This window comes from Cetorhinus maximus, chromosome 21 (assembly GCF_964194155.1).
Source record: "Cetorhinus maximus chromosome 21, sCetMax3.hap1.1, whole genome shotgun sequence".
In the NCBI taxonomy this organism is placed as follows: Eukaryota; Metazoa; Chordata; class Chondrichthyes; order Lamniformes; family Cetorhinidae; genus Cetorhinus; species Cetorhinus maximus.
In genome coordinates this window covers 82,187,164-82,212,432 of record NC_135899.1, presented here as the reverse complement: position 1 = coordinate 82,212,432, position 25,269 = coordinate 82,187,164, and the positions used below count along the sequence as shown (strand labels likewise).

The 25,269-nt window shown below is 42.5% G+C and overlaps 2 protein-coding genes across 15 annotated transcripts in view; both read left to right on the top strand.

The window, feature by feature from the left end:
• LOC144696069 (parkin coregulated gene protein) overlaps positions 1 to 13,022 on the top strand; it is a 646,838-nt gene extending 633,816 nt beyond the window's left edge. For both annotated transcript variants that reach the window (XM_078567303.1, XM_078567302.1), the window contains one exon: positions 12,490 to 13,022. In XM_078567303.1, the coding sequence (XP_078423429.1) occupies positions 12,490 to 12,650 (161 nt within the window). In that variant the 3' untranslated portion in view covers positions 12,651 to 13,022. The remainder of the gene's footprint in view (positions 1 to 12,489) is intronic.
• Positions 13,023 to 23,137: 10,115 nt separating this feature from the next.
• Positions 23,138 to 25,269, top strand: part of LOC144696068 (KH domain-containing RNA-binding protein QKI-like) — a 99,479-nt gene continuing 97,347 nt past the window's right edge. For 3 of the 13 annotated variants that reach the window (XM_078567288.1, XM_078567287.1, XM_078567300.1), the window contains exon 1: positions 23,141 to 23,394. In XM_078567288.1, the coding sequence (XP_078423414.1) occupies positions 23,253 to 23,394 (142 nt within the window). In that variant the 5' untranslated portion in view covers positions 23,141 to 23,252. Of the gene's footprint in view, positions 23,395 to 25,269 lie in introns of all 13 variants that reach the window. The other 10 variants (XM_078567295.1, XM_078567293.1, XM_078567290.1 and 7 more) reach the window with 6 other exon arrangements.

Here is a 25,269-nt window from a genome sequence, read left to right as displayed (position 1 = left end):
ACGGTGTCCAGAAGGCATCCTAGGGATGTGTCACTGAATGAGGGGGCTACACTCTCCTTGGCTTTTGGGGCCGTGTCTTCATCAGTGTCCCCCTGGGCTGCAAGCTTTGAGAAATGTACGTGCAGCAGCGGTTTAAATATGGAGCCCTGTGTGAGGAAGCAGCGATGGGCAAATGGAAAAGGCGTGTTTCCTGTGGCTGCATAATTAATGAGGCGGGAATGAGATGAGAAGGCGCAAAAAGCACCCGTTGCGGCCGGTAGATAAAATGTCCTTTTTTTCCACCCGCTAGCACACAGTGCAAACCTGGGATGATTCCGCTCAATGAAACAACAAAATCTTTCCTGTAGGAAGTGATTGAAGAAGATAATTTTGAAACTGGTTGTCAATCACAAATACACACTTTCTTTAGCAAACTTAAAGGACCAATCGAAGGCACGCTTCCATCAACAGAGGTGAAGAGTAAGAAACAGGTTCTTCCGTATTAAAGTTGGGAAACCAATGCAAAAGTAATTTGTACCATATAGTGTGACTACAATGCATCCTTATGTAGACAGAGGGAGGCCGGCAGAGTGTTGGGTTTGCAGTTCCACCAGATAGGCTGAAAAACCATGGCGCAAACTGGAACTATAAGCTGGTCAAGATATTTCTAAAGAAAACTTCAATGTACCATCATTGCATTTGGTTGACCATGAAAAGATTATAGGAAAAACAATGTAACCGCTGATGTTCTGTCCAGAGTTTAAAGAAAGGGAATAGGAAAAAATGCAAACTCTGAGTTTATGATAATTCTATGATGATTAAATCCTGCTATCATAAACTCAGAGTCTGCATTTTCTCCTATGCCCTTTTGTTAAACTCTGGACAGAACATCAGCAGTTACATTGCTGTTCCTATAATCTGTACTTGTTTTTGTTTTGGTAAAACACAACTCTATGATGTGTAATTGTGAAATATGAAAATGTTACTTGTACAGTATGTAATAAGCTATTTGTTAGAAGTTTATGATAATAAAAACTCATTAAGAACTGACATTGTAAAGAAAACCTTCACTACAGTGAAGCTTTCTTTTTTCTAAGTGAAAAAATGGGAGGGAATTTATGGTTGTGGATTTTATTTTGGTGTTCCCAGGGTGGAGGATGAGGACTACAACTCCCAGCATTCCCAGGGCTCTGGCACAAGTGCAGAGTATGACAGGGGACAGACCACCACGCCTGTTCCTGGGTTCCCTTTGACAATGAGGAAAAGGCAGAGAAAAGTTGCCCACATGACCGGGTGTGCAGTGCAAATACCCAACCACAGAACCTAGGGGCAACGTGAAAAAGGTCCTCACATGACAAGGTTAGTCCAGGCAGAAGAAGCAGGAGGGCTTCTAGGCTGAGTTGGAGTTGCTAAAAATGGAAATGGGAGGCTAGATCCTCAAAGGAGAGGAGCTAAAATCCCATATGAGGGAGACAGTGTTTTAAAGAATTTTTGTGATTCACAATGATCACTGATGTCTCGATGCACTGCTGAGCAAATTTGTGGGTTCTGTTTTCTCTGCATCTGCCATTTGGTAATAAACAGTTTGTCTGTTAATTCATATTGACCTCGTGCCAATTCTGCATGTTATATAGTATAGTATAAGACAAATCATAATGATTGCTAGCTTCATATCTGACCCACAATGAAGGCTGCAGCAACCGGTAAGTCCGATCCAGTCACATGTTTAATAGGTGGATATCCATTTACCGAATCAGGGACCAGAAGACTGTAAATCACAACTGTTTTATTGTTAAGTTACTGTTCAGTACAAACACCAGTTTCCACTTTTCACTGCTGGATCCTCTCTCTGACCAGAAACAAAACCCACTTACCAGGGGAAAACCCAGCTCTTAAGTACAGGCTTCAATGAGCATCACCTGCTCTCAATTCACTCTGAAGCTTGTCCTGGTTTACTCTTAAAGGGACCTGCATTTCTAACATTGTCAGCACATAAGGTGGGGGAAGGTGGGGGAGGTGGGTGGCATTGATCAGGGTGGAGGGAGGTCACGAACCTGAAGGGGGCAGGTTAGGATGCTTTATAGTGGAGTAGATTGCAGGCTTGAGGGAGGATTAGAGGGAGTCAGAGGGCATAGGGAGGGGAGTGCAGGGTGTGAAACGCCTCGTGTTGGGAGGGATTGACGTTCGGAAGCCAGTGGGGTGATGTAGTGTATCAGAGGCCTCGTGGTGGTCTGGGGCTGTAGGGGGGAGAATCAGGGACCTGGTAACGTGGGAAGATCAGAGGAATCATAAGGGGGGAAGATCAAGCGTCTAGTAGTGTTATCAGAGGCCTGGGGATGGGGGCTGGGGGAGGGTCAGGCCTTGGGGAGGGTGTGCGGTAATTGTGCAGGCACCTGGATCCACGAGGTGGGTATAAAGCCACCCACCTCCTGAATCCACCAAGTCCTCATCTTGATGAAGCTTTTGGGTTTCCCTGTATAAAGTAAAAATCTGAATGACAGCCTCACTATCATATTTAAAGTAACAACACACCTACTTGGAGCAGGTTGGTTGCCCGCCCAACCTCTGGCCGCAGTTAAAGCAGGAAAATCGATGAGACGTAGGTGGGTTTGTGTCGATAAACAGATGTTTTTGGCCTTAACTTCTCACCTGACCCAAGTCTGCCATGTTTTGATGTTAAAATGCAGCTCAAGGTGTCAATATCAAGTACAGTCTTTAGGTGAAGCAAGTAGGAGACCACGAAATATTTGGGCCAAGACACGTTGACATAATTGAGACCCCATTCTGTCTATGTTTCTATATATAACATTATAAACGTGAGCATGGGAATTTATAATGGGAACCACCTCTTTAAACTCATCATGCTGCAATCACATTCTCCTGATAGTGGTGATATGCAGTATCTTCACTGGCGGGGGTGAGTGAGGAGAATGGAATGGCTCTGGTGAGGGCACATAAGTATGTTCCATATATGCAAATAGGAATTTATAATGAACCAAATTGACAAGGAGAGCATGCAAGAGCATGTGAGATTTTTAATATATTAGTAGATATTCTAAATCAAGGGATAGAAGCCTATTTTAATTCTGTTAAACTTAAATTGAGCATTAGCTGGCGTTATCGGCAATGTTTTTAAGTGTAGAAAAGCAGGTTGCATTACGATAACAAATAAACATCATGTGCTGCAGCTGACAACAAGGAGCAACGTGCTCTAACCACAGATCATATCTAACTCGAAATCAGTTGTGGTAAGAAAATGCCCTTCTTGAGGCATTTCAGAATAGTGAGGCCTCTCATAAGATACTAACTGCAGAACTCATTTTCTGTAATGTTACAGGTAGAGGAACAAAATGTATATTTTGTAACCATAATTCTGATAAACTGAATACCTACAAATTTGATTCAATTTCTTATTTTTGCTGATGATATGAGGCAGGGCGTTACAATGGAGATGAAAAAGTCTTTGGGCTAACCTAGTGGAGTTTCGGGTACATTGTACGATGTATTTTAGAGATTCATCTCTCAAATATCTCTGATATTCTTAGCAATTTCTCAAAATAAGATTATTTGAAATTCACATAAGCTTATGAGAAACATTGTTGTATCATTTTAGTGACTAGATTTCACTTTCCCAAGCGACTATGGGGCTTGGATTACAAAAGCATTACCTTTCAAATGCCCATTAAGAAATATAATAAAACAACAGATGCTCTTCTGAAGAATTCCATGATCCAGTTTGACTGCAGACATTAGGAATGACAGGACAGCTCAGAGCTGAGAAGCTTTCTCATCACCTTTATGGCCTTTGAGAACCAAAATACAGTATGGTTTCTGTGAAATAATCGGACTGTTATTTCAAGAAAATTGTTGAAAACATAAATTGCAATAACACACAAAAGATTAAAGAAAAAACTTAGAAACAAACTGGAGAATTGTGTCTTTAAATAAAAAAACAAAGTATATTGCTGAAAAGAAAGACACATTGCCGAAACTTTTCATCTTGCACTCATCAGGACAAATGCAAGAATGCCAAATTTCAAACAGTCACAATATATACCACAAGGGAAAAGGGTGCTGATTGGTTAGCAAGTCGGCTCTGATTGGCTGACACATTTCCACGGAGAAAGCAAAATGGAACTATAGGCCCAAGCTTCAGGGTAATTTAAGAAGCTTTTCATCATTCACTTGCAAAAAACAAAGATCTGGCATTTGTATAGCACCTTTCATGGCCCGGAAACAACCTAAAGCACCTCACAGTCATTGAGGTGCCTTTAAAGTGTAGTCTCTGTTATGTAGGGAATGCAGAAGCCCATTTGCACAAGGCAGGCCACCCACTTCCCCACCACCCCCCACCAAAAAAAAACAACAGCCTAAATGACATGGTTATCTGTTTCAGTGATATTGGTTGAGGGGTAAATATTTGGCTGAACACTGGGGAGAATATCAATTAGGTCACCTAACTAATTGAACTTTTTAACATTTTAAAGTGATTTTGTCTTTCTTTTTTCATTTTTGGGAATAAATTCTAGTTTAAGATAATTCAACCAGTATTCTACTGAATTCAAAGGAGCAGATCAGAGTTTGTAGCCTAGAGTTATCTGTGGCTTGAACTCATTGATCTTGATGCTGTATCTCTTACCAGTCAATCACAGAACATCATTCATAGCAATTGAGAATGTGAGAAAAATAGAAATAAGGAAAGGCTTGTCAGTATCTCCAGTTTCCAACGGCTTGAAGGCTGATTTTTTGGACCAAGCTTTTGTATATCTACCAGTTTGATATCCAGCTTCAATGCCAAGCTTAAGTCTTTGTATCCCAAACAGTTCCAGTCTACTGTTTGAAGGAAACTGCTCAGCAAACAGTCTGACAGAGAGGGCAAATTAAATGTAGTAAAATATCTCAGCTTCCTAATTATGCTGAGAAGTAGCTCAATTTAAAGAAGTGTTACTTCCACATATTAGGAAGCTAGTTGAGAAAAAAAACACATCAATACTGCTGGATGTTTCCTTTGGACACTTTTCCATGTTTAAATATACCATATAAATACACATTTTTGGGGAGGAGGTGAACAGCATTGAGATTGGGAGGCCAGCGAGAGAAGCGTTGGAATAGTCAAAACTGGAGTGAGAAAGGCATGGAGATGAGTCTCAGCAGCAGGTGGCTGTGGTAGGGGCAAAGTGGGTGATGTTATGGAGGTGGATGTAGGTGGTCTTACTGATGGAGAGGATATGTGGATGGAAACTTAACTCAGGGGTTGAATAGATGCTGAACCAGGACAAAAACAGAAACAGAAATACCTGGAAAAACTCAGCAGGTCTGGCAGCATCGGCGGAGAAGAGCACAGTTGACGTTTCGAGCCCTCATGACCCTTCAACAGAACTGATGTTGAAGGGTCATGAGGACTCGAAACGTCAACTGTGCTCTTCTCCGCCGATGCTGCCAGACCTGCTGAGTTTTTCCAGGTATTTCTGTTTCTGTTTTTGTTTTGGATTTCCAGCATCCGCCGTTTTTTGTTTTTATCGCTGAACCAGGACAGTCTGGTTCAACCTGCAACAATAACTGGGAGATGGATGGAACTGGGGCAATGATGCAGTGTTTGTGGCGAGAGCTGAGAAGATGGCTGAGGTCTTCCCAATGCTTAACCAGAAGTCTGTTGTAGCTTATTCAAGACTTAAAGCAGGACAAATAGTCTGACAGCACAGAGGCTGTGGATAGGTCAGGACAGGCAATAGAAGTGTAGCGCTGGTTAGCGTCAACATGAAACTGACTCCATGATTTCAGATGATGTCACTCATAGGCAGAATGTAGATGAGGAAGATGAGGGGGCCAAGGTTTTGGGGGTCTTCAGGGGTAACAATTGGAGGGCAGGAAGAGAAGCCAGGACTGGAGATGCTTTCGTTACAATTTGATGAGTAAGAATGAAACCAAGTGAAGGCAGTTAGGAGGAGACGGTGGTGTAGCGGTAATGTCACTGGACTAGTAATCCAGAAGTTCAGGCTTAATGCTCTGGTGACATGGGTTCAAATCCCACCATGGCAGCCAATGGAATTCAAATTCAGTTAATAAATCTGGAATTAAAACCTGGTCTCAGACCAGACTATCATTGATTGTTGTAAGAGCCCACCTGATTCATTAATGTCCTTTAGGGAAGGAAATCTGCCATCCTAATCCAGTCTGGCCTACATGTGACCCCAGACCCACAGAAATGTGGTTGACTCTTAACTGCCCTCTGAAATGGCCTAGCAAGCCACTCAGTTCATGAGCAACAAATGCTGGCGTTGCCATCAATGCCCCACATCCCATGAAAAAATAAAAACAACGTTCCACTTAACAGTACAGTCAAACCCAAACTACTTCTTGTCCCCATCAAAGTGGCAAAATTGGTCAATAGATCCTATTGTGAATAATGCAAGCATTTACAGTGAATAATACAAGTGTTTACAGGGGCAGAAATTTGATTTTGAATTGGTATGTAGTCAAACCACCTATCCGTCGAATATTTGCAACCTCTCTTTAAAAATGAGATCATTCAATCCTTACACTCTCACAGGCTACCCCGCAATAGAATATTACCTCAACAGTTTTCTCATGACCGTGCTGTAGTTATCAATGTAACATCAGACTTGCCATATCTGTCAGTAGCTTGTGACTACCAGTTTACTGTGAATCTTAGCACCTGGGTACCAAAAGTGTTCTTAAAGGCAGTTTCATATTCTAACAGGGCAGTCAACAGAGACAAGTGGCAGACAATCTGTCACAGTATAAATGGCCCAAGGCTCAGGGAATCAGCACGGATCCACGGAAGTGTGGGTTTATCAATGTTCCACTTGAATAAGGAAACCAGTTGCATGAAAGCAAGTCAGTCTTCTGCATTTCCACTGACTCAGTAATAAAGTGCCCACATTCCACAGCACTCAGCTGCAAATGTCACACTAAGAGGTTGTTCTGCATTGCATGAATTATTAGTAACGTAAAATTCTTTGGATTCTTCCATGGATGTTTAGCTTGTGTTAATTTGGGTGAGGTGTCTTCAGTCTGTTAAATTTTCATTAAAATGTTTAAGATTGAATAAGAATTACATCATTGCAGCAAAAGTGTCACAGCACATTGTTGTCATGCCCATGACTGTGACTCAGTGTACATTTAATATACCAAGAAACTTCTGAAAAGTTCAAAGTGGGTGGGAAATAATTAATCTCAGACAATGACTGAACTCAGGCACCCGCACTTGAATTCCACACAGCACGTACTGTATAAAGCACTTCTAAATTTGTTTGGGAAGAAGTCATGATTGTTCCAGCCACCCCCTCTCTCCCTCTTCCCATCCCCCATGGCACAGGCTGTGTGGGTTTGCAGGCCTTTCTGACCCGCTGCTTCCTGAGTTCTGCTCCATCAGTGGGCTACAGCAGCCTCATTCCTGCATGAGCTCACACGACAGCTCATGCTGTGCAAACAATGGAGATCTGTGCAGTGACAGATCTCCATTATCAGCTTCCAAACAAACCATTACTGTTTCCAGAGGCTGCTTCTATCACAATTCCGCAACAAATATTTCCATTTCTCGAAAGTTTATTTTCGGTGCTGAATGGGCATTGTAAATTTCACATTTTTATATTGCCGCTGACATTTCTTTCCAAGAGGTTTTTACTGGAATTCACTGATATCAGTCAGACATTTCTTGTAACACTTCTTGTTCTTTCCTGACATGGGAAGAATCTTCTTGTTAACTTGTGTGGATTAACCAATACAGACACACTGCATCCCTCAATGTACTGTTTTGTCAAGTTTATTCGGCAGAACATATTGTTTGCCATGAACACGGCTATTAGTTATCCAATTTTCATCTCACTTTTGGGTTTATATGAATCTGTGTGTTTTAAACCTCAGGTTGTAGGGAAAGGAAATTTTTTTATGCTTGGGAATTGCTGTTGTCGCCTTATTTGGGCCTGAGCGGCAAGGGTTGTGGTTAACTGTGATGAAAGTTTCTGGGAGAATTTACTGATGTTGTGTACAACCTTTTCTGCTCTTGCTTAACATTGCCAACTCCCGTGGATTGCTGTAATGTCTCCCAGGATCACCAATTGGCCTCTTGAAGCGTTGCTGTTGTCTTTGTTGTTGTTGACTTTGGAGAAGCTACAGCATTGCTGAGATTGAATGCCATGTAGCCAAATGTCATGTGATCGAGTGTCACATGTTCAGATGTCACATGATTAGATCTCCAGCAACACAACAAGCCAGAGTAGACAATCCTACTCTGGCTGGTCCCACTCTGCTACATTCGGTGCTAGTGAGCCAGTAAATGACGTCAGGGATAAAGTCAGTGTAGTGGCCAGAAACCGAGAAAGAGTGGGGAAAAAAATGAATCTATTTATCATTAAAAGAAGACTGTAGCTTCCTCTATGCAATCTCTCCCTTAATGGCTGTTCTGACTTAGCAAGGTTAACACCTTGTACCAGTGATGGAATAATCTGTCACAAGTTCTTATTAAGTATCCAGCCCGGCTCCTTAATTGATGTTCTCGCTATCCATTTTTTGCCCTCCAGCAATTTTGTTGCTGTTGGGACATGTGCAGTAAGCTAGCTACAGTGTACTGTATTCCCGACATTTCCACTCCCTGTCACTCAGCTACCTGTGGGTAATGTCTCACACTGAAATCCCTGGACAGATATTTTAAATCATTTGTGCCACCTGCACCTCAACCACTTTTGCGGAATATCGTGTAGCAGGTTCACCATCTTAAAATGATCCGAATACTGTTTGCCATTCCCAGTTGTTCTGGTGGATAGAGACACCACTTGATCCAGCATTAGACTACACAAATCAAAATGTCTTGTGTTTGATTCTAGATATGTATTGAGATAAATCGATAGCATTGTAGACACTATGGGCTACAATATGCAAGATCCATCGAGGGTCTCCTCGCTTTCCAGTGACTACTTTTCGAAAATCTTTTTGCTGGGTGAGATTAGCATTGTATTTTGCTATGATGTTCTCTACAATAAGTAGCCTGCCGATATCTGGAACTAGACTCGCCCATGAGGACTGGCCGTGTGGGCGAGACATGAAGGGCTCAGTAGGCACTCCTGGATCTGTATTCCAGTACCTTCAGGAGAGGATGGAGAAACATTGAAAGTAAAATACTCATTAATGTAGATCTTGCTTCTTTTCTCATTGTGCATTTTCGATGAACGTGGCGAAGTTATATTTGTATTGTGGCAAATACCCAATATCTGTTTCTTGGTTTTAACCTCATGTTCATATCCTGCGTGTATCGATTAAAATAGGGTGAGTTTACATGCATTGTTACAGCTGGTGCCAAACTGAATGAATGTGGCCAGATTCGGTACAGACAAGCACCAGTGTGAAACGTACAAAAAATTCAAACTGAAACCAAACCATAAAATATATCATTGACTTTAATCACTAATTTTAACAGAGGGATTTACTTATTTCATGATAAGGCAGACCAAATCTCTGGTAATCATTTTGGCCTCAGAGAACATAAAGATTAACACACTGGTTTTGCCTCTTATGAATGGAAGGAAGTCCGATTTGTTTTCAGAGATTAAGGAATCTTATTATGTTTCGGGGAATTGCAGTTTCGCAGCTGTAATCAAACATACGCCAGTGCTTAAAAGGTACAACCGAGAGCAATTGTTTTAAGTATGGAGTTCAGCAATGTTGCCTGTTTGTACACAGAAACAAACAAGGTAAAAATTGACTCTGCTCAAGTCAATAGTAAGGCAGAATACGATGGCAATGTTATATTTGGTTTATGGTATTGCCCTTTACTAAACTACATTAAATTGAGTTAATAATGCTTTTATTACTGTTAATTTTTGAGGCTTTGAATCCTTGTCTCTGCTGTAATTGAAATATAGATTTTGTCATATCTACAATATGAATTTGTTTGAGAGAAATAAGTTTATTGCTACCGTACATACACTAAATTCCACATAGTACAATGTCCAGTTTGACAGTCAGATTTATGATGCCATACGGACATAATAAAAGTTAACAGGGTAGAATACAATGAAAGGAATGACATCTAAATCCAAAGATGCTGTAATTAAGAGGAAGATTGGACACAAATGGCACCAGGCTTGTGCAAGTGAAAAGCAATTAAAATATTCCTGACAAACACAGTCACTTGCTGCATGGGCAATTAAAATTCTGTCCTTTGCACAATGGTGCGAATGTTAGACAACTAGCATTTTAAAATAAGGATACAAGGACCATGGAGCTGTGGCTAACAATAGCACACTGTTTTTGAAGTATGTTCCTTACCCCAATTCCACTTCTTCCAACCCTGACAACTGGCATGAATTCCCTTGTTTTTTTTTTCCTGGGATGTGGGCAACACCAGCCCACATGCTTGCCCTTGAACTGACTGGCTTACTAGATCATTTCAGAGGGCAATTAAGAGTTAACCTCATTGCTGTGGGCTGGAGTCACATGAAGACCAGACAGGCTAAAGAGCATTAGTAAACCAGACAAGTTTTTCATGGTCACCATTACTGAGACTAGTTTTACATTCCAATTAATTTAAATTCCACCAGCTATAGTAGCAGGATTTGAATCCAAGTCCCAGAGTATTAGTCTAGGCTTCTGGCTTACTAGTCCAGCACATTACCACCACACCACCTGCTCCCATGAATTAGAGATCTAGTTAACAGCCCCAAGGATATAACAGGACACGCTCTGAGGCATGGGGAAGCTTTATAGACAAAAAGGTCTTCACTTTGACCAAACAGATACCACTGTCCCTGCAGAAAGGGTAGGTAGAGTAGTTAGTGAGGTTTCAAACCAGTAGCGTGGAAGAAGGGTTCAAAATAAGCATAGTGATGAGAAAAAGTCAATTAAAATAGTAAACTGAAGAGGTTATGGAGATATGTACCATGGAGGCATGCTAGGTAATACATTCATTTTTTAAATTCATTCTTGGGATGTAGTCATCGCTGGCGTTCTTACTTAGCTAGAGAAGTTAGTGGTGGGCCTTCTCATTGAGCCACTGAATAGACCACCAATACAATTGAGTGTCTTACTAGACCTCTGCAGAGAATGTTTAAGAGTCAGCCATATGGTGTGGGATGGGTGTCACGTTTAGACCAGGCCAGATGGTAGGCTTCCTTCCCTAAAAAAAAACACTCAGGGTTTTATGACAAATGACAGCTTCGCTTTTACTGATAGCAGCTTTTAACATTTTTAAACTGCAATCAAATTCTCAAAATGCCACAGTGGGAATTGAACTGGAATTCTCTGGACTTATAGTCCAGGTCTCCAGATTATGAGTTCAGTACCATAACCAGCACACGACAGTACTCACAATGCCTCTTTTATATCGTATAATATAAGCAGAGATTTACCGGTGTAAGTCGGGAGCACAAGGCCACAAAGTTCTCCGCTGGCAGAAGTACGACAGAGTGGAGCTAATGTCTGGTGGTCCTCAAAGCCTCAAACGTCATCCCAAATTGTGGGGGATGCAGTCATTTGCATTGTTAAGACGGCCACACAAGAGCACATTGACGGCACTGGTTCTGATCTTCTGGTGCAGCTGTGAGTGATCTATAGTCGTGGTTCTCAAACCTGTTTGATTGAAGGGCCGCTTTTCAAATGGATTAGTAATGACATACCATCCCCCCCATATAAATTATAAGACTACATGATATTTATGAAAGTCCTGCATGGAAAAATTGTTTTAATAATGCCTTTAAGGAAACAGTTGTCAGCACTCCTCAAAGTATGACCCCCCGTCCACCCCCCCGCCCCCGTCCACCCCCCACAACCCCAGGTGAGACAGCCAACCTAGTCTGCACTACTCATGTGATGGCTGCATTTTGCCCCTGCCTTGCAGCCTCACATTATTTTGTGGAACCCCCACCCCGTCAGGTCAATGGAGACCATAGTTTGACCTAAAGAACACTGAGGGTCTTCCAGGGCCAGAAGACAAAAGACAATTAACAAGTTTCCAAAGTCCGTGAGGGGTGTTGCTAATTTTAAAATTGAAGTGCATCAATTTTGAGGTCTTTCCGCAGATTTCAGCTGATGTGAATTTTGCTGCAACTTAATGAGAAGACTGGACAGGAGTTTTGCAGGGAGGCCTAGGAACCCCCCTCCCCCACCCAACACAGCGGGAGGTAACGAAAACAAAAATTGCTGGAATTGCAAGCGTGACAGCATCTGTGGAGAGGGAATGCAGGCTGACATCTCCCTCCCTACCTCCTCCCCCACCCCCCCACCCCGCCCCCCACCCAATGGAATTGGTGGACCCCTTTCCATATTGCGGGAATCACAACCATTTTTCTAGCCACCCACCCCCATCTCCAGCAATTATCCTGATCCGTGTTCTAGCCGAAGACAGCATTTCATGTCCCCAACCTTGTTTCGCTGCATCCTGTGGATTTTTCACGAAACCCTATGCAGAGTATTCTTCGAGCAGGGAATATAATTAAATACAACACATTCTGTTGATCCCTGAACTGATTATCCGTTTTTGTTTTCTCTCCCCAGTAAATTCTGGAGACGGCATCGACTACAGCCAGCAGAAGCGGGAAAATATCGGGGACCTTATAAATGAAACCCTGGAGGTATTTGAACGCTTTGGAGGGGAAGATTCATTCATCAACATAAAATACATGGTCCCCACATATGAGTCCTGCATACTGAACTAGACAACAACATGGATGGAAAAGAATACATGATGAAGAATTGAAATGATTTGTGGGCTAACTCATACTCTTGCGCTTCCAAATCACCCTATTTCTGAGAATTAGAATTTTATTTGAAACAGCATCAGTCGCAGCAAAGGACAAGTTAGAAAAACATCAGAATTGGTTTAACACTGCGTTTCTGATTTCAATGTCAAATTGATTTTATGCATTACTTTTAACCATATCCAACCCTCTTGGCAATGACTTTTATTAAATAACTTGTGTAACTTAGGTGAGCATTAATGAACAATATGATCATGTACGCAAGAAATAATATTGTCTACAAACATTGAATTGTTTGTACAATAAAAACATTCAATGCTCATTTGAGAATTGGTATTCCCCAGCTTTCATATGGAAAGTTTATGAGGCTGATATTACAGCTGCTGATGATTCCAGTGGCCTAATGAGGCACAGTGATGCAACGGTTGAATGGTGCACCCGTCAAGTCAGTTATTTGTTATGCAGGGAGGTTGACATAAACATGACAATGAGTTGAACAGCCACCATAAAAATGATCAAACCCTGTAACTTGAAGGCAAATATTCAACTAAAACATTGCCCATTCTGGAATCTAATCAGTTAAATTGGCTGCAAATGATGTGGCCTCAGAACTGCTATTAAACTCATTACCAAACCCAACTATCAAGACTGCTACAATCGTTTCAGATGAGGGATCAAACAGGTAGTCCAGGCACAAAGGCATAGGCCTCTCAGGAGAAGACAATATTCATGAGGTATAATCCACAGATCAGCACGTTGCTGATGGCAGTAATGGAACAACAGTGTCCATAGATTGAGGCTCACCAGGGACACAATTACTGAACATATCAGATAGTAACAGATTAATGATTAGAATTAATCTGCCTGTTGCAATGAAGGTTTTTTTTCATCACAGTTTGATCCAATCACCCAGTGGTGCTTTTAATATGCAACACCCAGAGAACAGTGTCCATTCGTATTCAAAAGGTGGCTATTACTGGGGTCACCCAGAGCTAGAGAACAACAGATAAAGAGACAGGAACTATTTTACATATTGGCTGGCTTCATCAGCCAGTTGCTTATGGCTGCATTACTTGAACAAGATGAGCAACTGTAAGGCTGATTTGTGGGAGCTTTGAGCTGTGGCTTGACAAAAGATTTCCAGGCCCCACTGCATAACCCATGGAGGTCAGGCAAACATATTCACAATCAAACACACAAGAGAGAAAGCACTATTATTGATTAAACATTTCATGGCCTTTAGGGAAAATTGTGCTGCTTGGGCTGCTTGCAAAAGCTTGCTTGCAATCCAGCCAAAGTTTGCATAATGGATGCTGCCTACTCACGCTATCAAAGGGGCTTCACTTGGGACTATATGAGAAATGATGCCATAGTGGAGGAACTCCAGCAGACTGCACCAAAGAATGAGGCAGTATTCTGAAGGGAGAGTGAAGATGACAACAATTTATACATCTGTATGGCATCCAACTATATTTGTCTACCACAGCAAGGTACTGCCAATTAATCTCTATCTGAAGACACACCTTTTGAGATCGCCCATGCCAGCAGCACCAGGTTAATTGAATTAAAAGCAGCCCTTCGGGAATGCTAATTAAAAACAATGCAGCAACCTGTATTTATCCTGTGGATTCTGTAAATCTGAACTAAAAACAGGGAATGCTGGAAACACTCAGCGGGTCTGGCAGCATCTGTGGAGAGAGAAACAGAGTTAACGTTTCAGCTTGTTTCAAATTCTGTCGAAGGGTCAACAACCTGAAGCATTAACCCTGTTCCTCTCTCCGCAGGTGCTGCCTGCCCTGTTGAGCATTGACAGAATTCTCTGTTTTTATTTCATGTTCCTAGCATCCTTGGGATTTTGCCTTTGTAACAGATGAATTGATGGCTTAAAGTCACCCACACGAACAAAAGGCAGACCCAAAGTTGATGCCATTTCCAGCCATGTGTGAGAAATGTCAATTCCTTTGCAAATCAGGTAATCTAAGGCTGCGGTAAGCAGAAATAAAGATACTAAAAAAATATTCCACATCCAGAGATATCCAAAATGTACTGGTTCTAATTTTAACTTGGGGCAGGAATTGGGTGGCGCAGATCCAAGTTGGCTTACAAACCATCCTGGCCTCCAGAGCGTGTGTCCCAGTAAATCTCAACTCCTGGTCCTCATCGGCATGTCCTCTCTACATTTCCCATCAAGAAAATTCCCAGGAAGTGACAGCCAGCTGGTGGGAACGTGATGCTGGGCAGCAGGAGGGTACCAACAGGGACAGAAGGAACTGGTCCCTGACACTCTAAAGTGCCAATGGTGGGGGTGGAAGCCCAGGGCAGGAAGGCCTAAGCTTTTTTTTGTGGGGCACGGAGAAACGCTCCTGTCCATCCTGGCAAAAAAGTAAAAAGGCCTTTTTTGGACATCACCTAGCCCAACTCCTCCTTTCGCTAGGTGGCTGGAAAACCATGACCGCACCCTTACTGAGACTCCATCCTGGCTCTATTCCTATCATTGCGATGATGTCAGAAAACCTTCTACAGTGTCTTCTTCTCCCTGGCCCTCATGGTCGTCTTTGGCTGTGGCTCCATCCGTGATGTTCATCTTTTCCTTGCCAACTTGCCACCATTAGGGGATGTCATTTTTAGGCATGTGATCAGCTTTCACATTGAGAAAGCCCAAACTTATTTCTCTGCCAACCTCTAACTCTTTAGTCACACCTGCCCTGGTGGTGGCCAGATGGTGCATTTGAGGCTCAGCTCACAAGCAGAGGGCATAAGGCCTGCACACGGTGGACCTCCAACAGAGTGAGAGGTCAGGGGCAGAAATTTCTGATTGTTTGGCTGATGCCACGCGTCCTGGATGAACAAGAACTCAGCATCGGCTAGACCAAAGCCCTCCTGTTGCTCTTCCTCCGGAGCAAATAGTTCCTGACTCCATCTCCCTGGCAGCTCACTCAGGCTGTGTTTAATAGTGTCCATTTGACCCTGCACGACCTTCAGGCCTGACATCCTAACTACCCCACATACCATTTATTTTCCATCTCTACAATATCACACACCCTAACGCGTTCCAACTATCACTGAAATCCTTATCCATGCTTTTGTCAGCTTCAGACTTGATCTCCAATACTGCCCTTGTTGACCTCCCAAGTTCCTTCCATCACAAATTGCAACATGATTAAAAACCTGCTGTCCGCACCTTTTCTCACACCATGGCCCACTCCCCTTTAATGCAACAACTTTTGTGGCTCCCCCAATTCCAAAAGATAAACTTCAAGACACTCTTCTTCATTGCATGTCTCTTCATGATCTAGGCGCCCAATACCTTACACCATCCTTCTACATCATATTCCTTCACTCTTCCAACTCTGGTCTCTATTGCATTCTCCCCCTCCCTGTGCCCCACTTTCAGCAGCAGCGCCTTCTGCCAGTTTGGTCTGGCGCTTTGGAATGCTCTTCCAAAATCCTCCATCCTAGGGATGGTATATCATATTCACAGCATCACAGTATCTTTATGGTGCAGATGGAGGCCATTCACCCATCATGTCTGCACTGTCTCTCTGAAAGAGCATTCCACCTAGTCCCACTCCCCTGCCTTATCCCTGTAACCTTGCACATTCTCTCTTTTTAGGTAGCAACTCAATTCCCTTTTGAATACCTCGATCGAACTTGCCTCCACCACCCTTTTAGGAAGTTTGTTCCAGACTCCAGCTATCCTCTAGGTGAAACTTTTTTTCTCACATCACTTTTACTCCTTTTGCCAATTATTTTGAATCCGTGCCCTCTAGTCCTTGATATGCTCTTGAGTGGGAACAGTTTCTCACTATTTACCCTGTCCATACCCTTCAAGATCTTGAATACCTCTATCAAGTCTCCTCTCAGCCTTCTTTTCCCCAAGGAAAAGGGTCCCAACCCCTCCAAACTACCCTCATAGCTACAGTTCTTTATCTCTGGAATCATTCTTGTGAATCTCCTCTGTACTCTCTCCAATGCCTTCACATCCTTCCTCAAGTATGGCGCCCAGAACTGGACGCAGTACTTCAGATGAGGCCTAACTAGTGTTTTATACAAGTTCAACATGACCTCCTTACTCTTGTAATCAATGCCCCCATGAATAAAGCCTAAGACACTATATGCTTTATTAACTGCTCTCTCAACATGCCCTGCCATCTTCAATGACCTATGTACTTACACACCAAGGTCCCTCTGTTCCTGCACCTCATTTAGAGGCACTCCCTTTAATGCACCTTCACAGCCCCTGATTTTCTGTCCATTAATTTAAGTGGACAGAAAACGAGGGGATGCAGGTCCACAATTTCCTCACCAAGGTTTCCTTTGAACACAGCACCTTGCCATATTTGTATACGGTTGAACCTACTAGTAAATAAGAATATGCAGTTAATCAGAGTTGGTTTGACCTTGGTCGTAGCTCCTAGCTAGAGAGCTTGTTTTCCTCTTGTTGCAGTGGTTTGGGAGTCTGACATTCTTAAAGTACCAGGCATTTAAAGACTTTCTTCCGTGGGTCATGCTAGCTTCTTGTCTTGAATATGCACTGGAGATTCTGAATCTAATACAATCCTACAATCATAAAATGGCTACAGCACAGAAGGAGGTCATTCAGCCCATTGAGTCTATGTCTGCTTTCTGCAAGGACAATTTAGTTAATCCCACTGTTGTGCAGCCCTACAAAATCAAATCATCAACTAAGTTCACCCCAATTTGGACTTGAATTCACAACCCCTTGTTCCTCAAGCCAGTGTATTATTCATGATGTAATTGGCTCTGTATATATTATCAATTATAATCATACAATCCACAGGCTTTTCAAACTCAAGGTTGACACTAACTAAACTGTAATTCCTTTTTAATATAAAAGCAAAATACTGCGGGTGCTGGAAATCTGAAACAAAAACAAAAATAGCTGGAAAAACCCAGCAGGTCTGACAGCATCTGCGGAGAGGAAGACAGAGTTAACATTTCGTGTCTGTATGACTCTTCATCAGAACTAAAGAGAAATAGAAATTAGGTGAAATATAAGCTGTTTAAGGCGGGGTGGGACAGGTGGAGCTGGATAAAGGGCCAGTGATAGGTGGAGGCAAAGGAGAGATTGCCAAAGATGTCATAGACATAAGGTCAAAGGGGTGTTGATATGTGGTGATATTAGCTAAAGGAAGTGCTAATGGTGACATTAAAGGTGGAAAGCAGGGTGGGCGAGTGACAGATGACCCTGGTGGGGGTGGGGTGGGGGGAAGGGATTGAAATAGACTAAAAGGTGAAGATAAAACAATGGATGGAAATAAATTTAAAAATAATAATAGAAATAGGTGGGAAAAGAAAAATATAATTATTAGACAAAAGGGGATCGAAAAGGGGGTGAGGATGGAGGAGAGAGTAATTCCTTTTTTCTGTTTTCTGTTCTGTTTTTCTGTTAATTCCCCGTGATTTATGGCGCTGATTGCTACAGGCACAGGCAGATGATGTGGCAGTGGTACATTGCAAGGCATGATCGTGATGCCATGTACAGAGAAGAGACTGGGAATCTGTATGAGCTGAACCTTTGAAAGGGTTAAGATGCATCTTTGAAATTCTGAGACACACACTGAAGGCAGGCTTTCCTTCTCCCTGCAATCTTCAGGTTTTTAAAACTCCAAATTTGCCCTTGAAACTCGAATTTGGCCTTTACTTTCCAGTTTATCTTCTATGCTTTTCAACCTTGATGATGTCTTGCACTATGACCTTTGACTGTTCACCTAGGCTTCTCTGTATCAAAGCGCATAGCCTTTTTTTCAGGAAAGAAAAAAATCTCAGTATCCATCTTTTTGTTTTTGTCAACAAATGCTGCTATCAAACCTTCAACTGAAGAAAATAACTAAGGAACAGATGGTATGGGAGCACTGCATACGGGGTGCAGGAAAGAAAAATCACGTAATGAATCACACGTCCAAAAGATTTCTTCTGTTATACTGGTTTTAGTGAATATCAATGATATGTGAAGGAGAACTTTATTCAAAGAGTAAGGAGTACATTATCTCTGCTGGATAATCTCAATTCCAGTTACCAAAAAGCTCTTACAGTTGAATGACACATTCAAATGTGATTAAATTTGTCATATAAAGAAATTTGAATTTGATTAAGCCAGTATCGGCATCATTTTCATGATTTCCATTCAACCAAGCAAATGAGGTTGAAGTGGTCAGCCTGCTACTTATGTGCATGTACCATGCGCTTGTAATGCGCACTGTATGCTCACACCAGCCTATTGTGCGTGCATATTTATGTAATAACACATGGAACTGTCCAAAATTTGAATCCTGGTAATTACATAGCCACGTTAATAAAAGGTGATGCACTGTCTTTGTGAGGAATTGCAAATAACCCTTTGTCTTACCATGCCACTGTATGGGTGTACTAGCTTACACTATAGCCTCAGCTTTATGAATCCAGTAAAAATGGATTGAGCTGGCCCATGCCACAAAGTTGCCTGTGTTGGCAGATCTGAGGGCAGGCTGAGTCAAATTTTATGACAGAAGAGCTTGCTTTGTACAGGCAACTGTCAAATTGAAAAGTTGCCCAGAAATTGTTGCCTTTAGCACATTTAATTGATAAGTATAAAATCCAGAGAGGCAGCAATCTCTAAAGGACTGAAGCTGACCAGGGAAAAGGAAGGGGTGGCAAGAGAAAAGCGGGTTGATTGTTTGCAATGGCATGACAAAGGTATGTGGGCAGCATGATGCAGAAGAGCTGTAGGTGCTACAGCAAAGAAGGTTAGTTTTGTTTTGGACTGAAGGACCACTTCTGTAACAAAGACTCATTTTTCTTCCCCCAAACCAGGTGCCCTGTTTTTTCCCTTTACTTTCTCATAGGGTGTGGACATCGCTGGCAAGGCCAGCATGTGTTGCCCATCCCTAATTACCCTTAAGCTGAGTGGCTTGCTAGGCCATTTCAAAGGGCAGTTAATAGTCAACCACATTGCTGTGTGTTTGGAGTCACATGTAGGCCAGACCAGGTAAGGATTTCCCTCCCTAAAGGGCATTAGCAAACAGTTTTTTTTTTACTCTAGTAATAATAGTTATCATTACTGGGACTAGCTTTCAATTCCAGGTTTATGGATTAAATTTAAACTCCACCAGCTGGGATTTGAACCTGTGCCTCAGAACATTACCCCTGGGCCTCTGGATTATTAGTCCAATGACATCATCACTGTGCCACCATCTCCTCCGCAATTGTGTGTGTTGTTGAAGGAAGTCATGTGCTCGGTTTTAGGATTACACAAGCACAGTGCAAAGTTCTGTCAGTATTGCTAAAACCTTGTCAGTTCGGTCCCTGTTATTCCACACTACCCTTTGCATATCAAGAGTATTACTTCCCCATGATGTGTGCCAGTGGATTCATTTACAAATTGCTCGTGCCAGATTTGCCACCACTCAAAAATTTAATTTATCCTCGTTGCTAATTTGAAATTAAAAATATTTTGATGTGAGCATGCGAAAATACGAATGAGAAGCAGGAGTAGGCCATTCAGCCCCTTGAGCTTGCTCCACCATTCAATAAGATTGTGGCTGATCTGATTGTGGCCGACCTGATTGTGGCCTTAACTCCCCATTCTGCCTACCGCCCCCCAGCCCCCGATAACCTATGACCCCTTTGTTAGTCAAGAAACTATCTAGCTCTGCCTTAAAAATATTCAATGACCCTGCCTCCACCGCTCACCAGGGAAGAGAGTTCCAAAAACTCATGAACCACTGAGATAAAAAATTCCTTCTCATCTCCGTCTTAAAAGGGAGACCCCCTTGTTTTTAAACAGTGTCTCCTAGTTCTAGTCTCTCTCACCAAGGGAAACATCCTTTCAGCACCCAACCTGTCAATTCCCCTCGGAAGGAAATGTACAAACTGTATTTTCTTATTGGTTAAAAAATATGTTCTTATTTGTTAAATCAGCTTAAAAGGAAATTTGTCTTGTACTCAGCAAAAATATCATGGTTCCGGTGAATGAGGAAGTCAAATTTAGCAATGACGGAGATTTTATAAAACTCTAGCTTTAGTACAACCATCATCGATCCTTAGATCAGGGATAGTGTGGCAAAAGCGGGTATATGGAGTTAGGCCACAGATCAGCCATGGTTTATAGAATGGCGGACTAGGCTCAAGTAGGAATAGTCTATTCCTTTTCCTATGTTCCTACCTAGGTCAATGATACAGTAGTCATACCCAATTCCAAAGCTTGGCAGCAGATTTCTTCCTACAAGTATGGGGAAAGTAGAACCCCATCAATTATGGTACACTTTGTTACTTGCCCCTGCATCACAAGGTGTGGAGACTTTAGAAGTCTCTTAAGGGTTGAGAAAAAGCAGGAAAGAAATGGTAATTTTGAAAAATCTCACTATATGGAGGTATCACATTGTTTTTAAACAAAATCATCTTACAGTGCATGGCCACAGACAGATAAGAGTGGGCAAAACTATGGCAGATAGATTTTAATGTGGAGAAATGTGAAGTCACCCACTTTGGATCCGAGAAGGACAAATTGTTTTATTTCCTTAATGGTGAGGGACATGGGGCTGTACAGAAACAGAAGAATTTGGAAGTCCATGTGCACAGGTACAAATAGTGATCAAAAAGGTTAATGGAATGAATTAAGATGTACAGTGACAGGGTGGTTATGATTAGTAATCCAGAGGCCTGGATTAATGATCTGGAGACATGTGTTAAAATCCACCATGGTAATTCAATTAAATAAATCAAGGATTAGAAATCCAGTATCAGTAATTGCGACCATGAAAGAACCAGATTGTTGTAAAACTCATCTGTTTCACTAATGTTCTTTATGGAAGGAAATTTGCTGTCTTTACCTGGTGTGGTTTATATGTCAGATCAGACCCACAGCGATGTTGTTGAGTCCTAAATGCCCTCTGAAGTGTCTTAGAAAGCCATTCAAGTTGTATTCAAGAAGGCAACTTATCACCACCTTCCCCAGCACACCTAGGGACGATGGACAATATAAATGGTGGTCTTACCAGAAATAACTATATCCTCTGATTGAATAAAGAAAATGTGACCTTTATCCCACGGGGGCTTGGAAAACAAAGGTGAGGAAATGATGCTTGAGTTTTACAGAAGCTCAAATTCCATCTGGAGTACTGCATTCATATTTGGTCCTTGAACCTCAGGAAGGGTATATTGACCTTGAAGAGGGTATGGCACAGATTTCCCAGAATGACATTGGAACTTTAAAAGCAAATAACCTTCTTCATCATATCTACTGGAGCCATTAGTGTCAGTCACATTCACTTTTTGATTTTTTTTCTGCATTCAATGGGCTTATCATTGAGAACCCTCTATATATCCATAGTCCAAAATATAATTTGATTCAGCAATGAACAGTGCTACCACTGTCCACTTTCAACTGTTACTCGGTGCAACTTTAAAACATTAAAATGTAAATTTGAAATTAACCAACTAACCCTATAGAATCAAGCACACGTTTATGAGTAAAATTCTCTGCAACAGGTTCATTGTATAGGTTAAATAATTAAATAATGTGGTTATGTATGGGTGTAGAATTTTGGAAAATAAATGTGCACTTTTGAATGTTTGAATTATGTTAAAAAGTAAAATTGTAAACTCAGATATCACCAGTCAAAATTAGACACAGGCTAGTGTGTTATTCACACTACAATACATAATGTATGGCATGCACTGATGGCGAGAAACAGAAATGACATGTTACAGCATGCACTGCACAAAGTACCAATCAATTTTGTCAAAAATCCAACACAGTCACTTAATTTCTGACTGGTTGCAATGATAAATGCTATCTTGTTCAACAGCTGTAAACATTTAGGCAAAAGTGCACGTCCCTCCAATGTTTCCGCAGGAGAGATACATGCATAGAACAAATGTTTGCCAGTTATACATGCATGTGAACAGCTTCAAATTATGAAAGGAGAGAGAGGGCAGCAGAATGAAAACAAAACAATCTATAGGGAATCATTTGTCTTTTGCCTTCGTCAGGCAGCAGCAATAGCAGCAGCAGCAGTAGCAGGGACGCGCATGCGCAGCGGTGGGGAGGAGTAGGGGGCGGGGCCTCCGCCTGCCGCCTCAACCGAACTTGACGGCGTTTGGGGGAGGGGAGGGGAGGGGAGGAGACAAGTCCCGACCCTCCCCCTCCCCCCCCCCCCCGCCACCCCCCCCAAGTGGGCTCTGATTGGAGGGTCGGAGGCCGGGCCCGGCGCCAGCGCGGGCGCAGGGCGGCGGGTGATTGGAGGAGGCGGCGCGTCAATCAGGGAAACGTCAGGCGGGTTGGCGAGCAGGTTAGATGGATCCGGCTAGTTAAGGGCGGCGAGTGTGTCGCCGTCGCGCTGAGGGGAAAAAATTTTCTTTTTTACAACACGCACTGGAGCTGAAGTGTTGGAAAGATCGGTGTGGGCGGCTTCAACTACAGGAGAACAAAACAAAAGTCTTTTTGATAAAATTATCTACAGATCTGTTATATCCAAGTACACACATCTATATATATATATATAAATATATATATAAAAAAAATATATAATTAGTCCTGAAACAAAGACAGTGAGAACTATGGTGGGGGAAATGGAAACGAAGGAGAAGCCGAGACCGACTCCCGACTACTTAATGCAGCTGATGAACGACAAGAAATTAATGTCGAGTCTGCCCAACTTTTGTGGGATATTCACGCATTTGGAGCGGCTGCTGGATGAAGGTATGTGGCTGAGGGTATTCCTGAGAGAGAAGGGCCATCGCCTATCCAACCCCCCCCCCCTCAATATTAAACCTTTACCTACCCCCCCCCCCCTTCCTCCTCCTCACCACCATCTTTTTTTTCTGGGGGGAGGGGGGGGGGGGTAAAAAGTTGGCCCGGATTAAAGTTTTTCGCGTGTGTTTATTTTTTTTTTATTAATTAGCCCGACCGCTTCGTGTCGGCGCCGCCCGCACTCTTTTTCTTTCTTTCACTGCCCTCCCTCCCCTTCCTCCTCCTCCTCCTCCTCAGCCTGGACTCGTGTCCCTCAACTCATGGAGGAGAGGAGAGGAGGGGAGGGGGGGGGGGGTTGCAAGGCAAACTCTTCCCCTCCCCCCCTCCTCCCCCTCCATCTCCTCCTCCTACCCACCCCCCCTCCCCCCCCCCAAAAAAAACTACTTATTTTATAACTTCAAACAAAACGTTTTGGTACCAAATTTAGACAATCTGATGCAATACTGAGGATTTTCCTGTTGTTTTCTACATTTTATTTCAAGTTTGCTCCTTGTTTTTAATGTCCCCCCCTCCCCTCTCCTCCCCTCCTCCCCTTGAAATGTTGTGCCTACATTTGGCAGATTTTTAAAAGCTGTTTTTGTATTTTTATTTAAACCCCTCAGGTTTCAGGCTCCCCCCCCCTCCCCGAGTTAACTAAAGCTGGGAAGCCAGCAATGTAGAGACTGACCCCCGCCCCCCCCAAAAAAAAACCATTGGAGAGATTTTGGGAATGGGGAAGTTTGTATCAAGTGCTTTGCGGGGTTTGCTTGAAACTTTTTTTTGTGTGCGTGCGTTTCTTTTTACAACGTGCGCAGTTGCCTGGAATTTTTCCCGAGGAAGTCGGTTCCTTTTCCTCCCGGGGTAGGTGTGTGTGTGTGTTTTGGATGGGGGGTGGGGGGTTGGTGTTGTGGAAATAAATAAATCCACTGTGTGTTAGCTGTGGCTAAACTTTGGCGCTCTCTTTAGCTTCCAACAAGATTAGAGAGCATCGAGTTTTGTTTTAGGTTGCTGCATTATTTCTCGTAAAAGACAAAAGGTCACGCATTAGTTTGCTCTCGCCACCTCCTCTCTCTCTCTCTCTCTCTCCCCCCACCCCCCCATATCATCCCTAAGCGCCACTCACATCGGAAAGTGCGATCCCTCTAAATGCAACTTCAGTTCCAACACTAGGCTGCGCTAAACCATGTAAAAACAAGTTTTTAAGATTCCTCTGACGGATGCTCCCAGAGCAATGCTGCATGGATTTCCTAAATCACTGTTCTTACAGTAAACATACGAGTTAAATTAATCAGCAAATGCTGTTTCCCGTTCTAACAATTGCATTATCTGCTAACATTTCAAGTAGGTTAAGTCAGAGGAGCGTCTTCCAATATTCCCTGGTGTATAATAATTGCAACTTGGTGTTAAATTGTAATCTTCCAGTTTGCTGTAACTACTGAATTGTTGCTTTTGAGTGCTTTTTCTTAACACGTGCTTTGAATTACTGCTTAGTAACTTGAGAGGACCAGAGCCAAATTCAGTCTATTAATCCGACAAAGCTTTCCTGCTGGTCAGGTTTTAATGGTTTCGCTGACCTTTGTCTAAATACTATCACTTCTCCTTTTTTTTTGAAAAAAAAGAACAAATACCCCCTCCCATCTAGTTCCTGTTTACGTGCAAATGAGCCGAGTCAGAACTGGTGTTACACTGACATAACAGCAGTGTGTTGGGGAAACATATATTTATACTTTCAGCTGCTATTTGGAGGCGCTGTGTTTTTTAAAATATTTACCCCTTTATTTTGTCAGCTGTTCATAAGATGTCACATCTTGGAAAAGGCATTTGGTCCATTAAATGTTTGTCTCT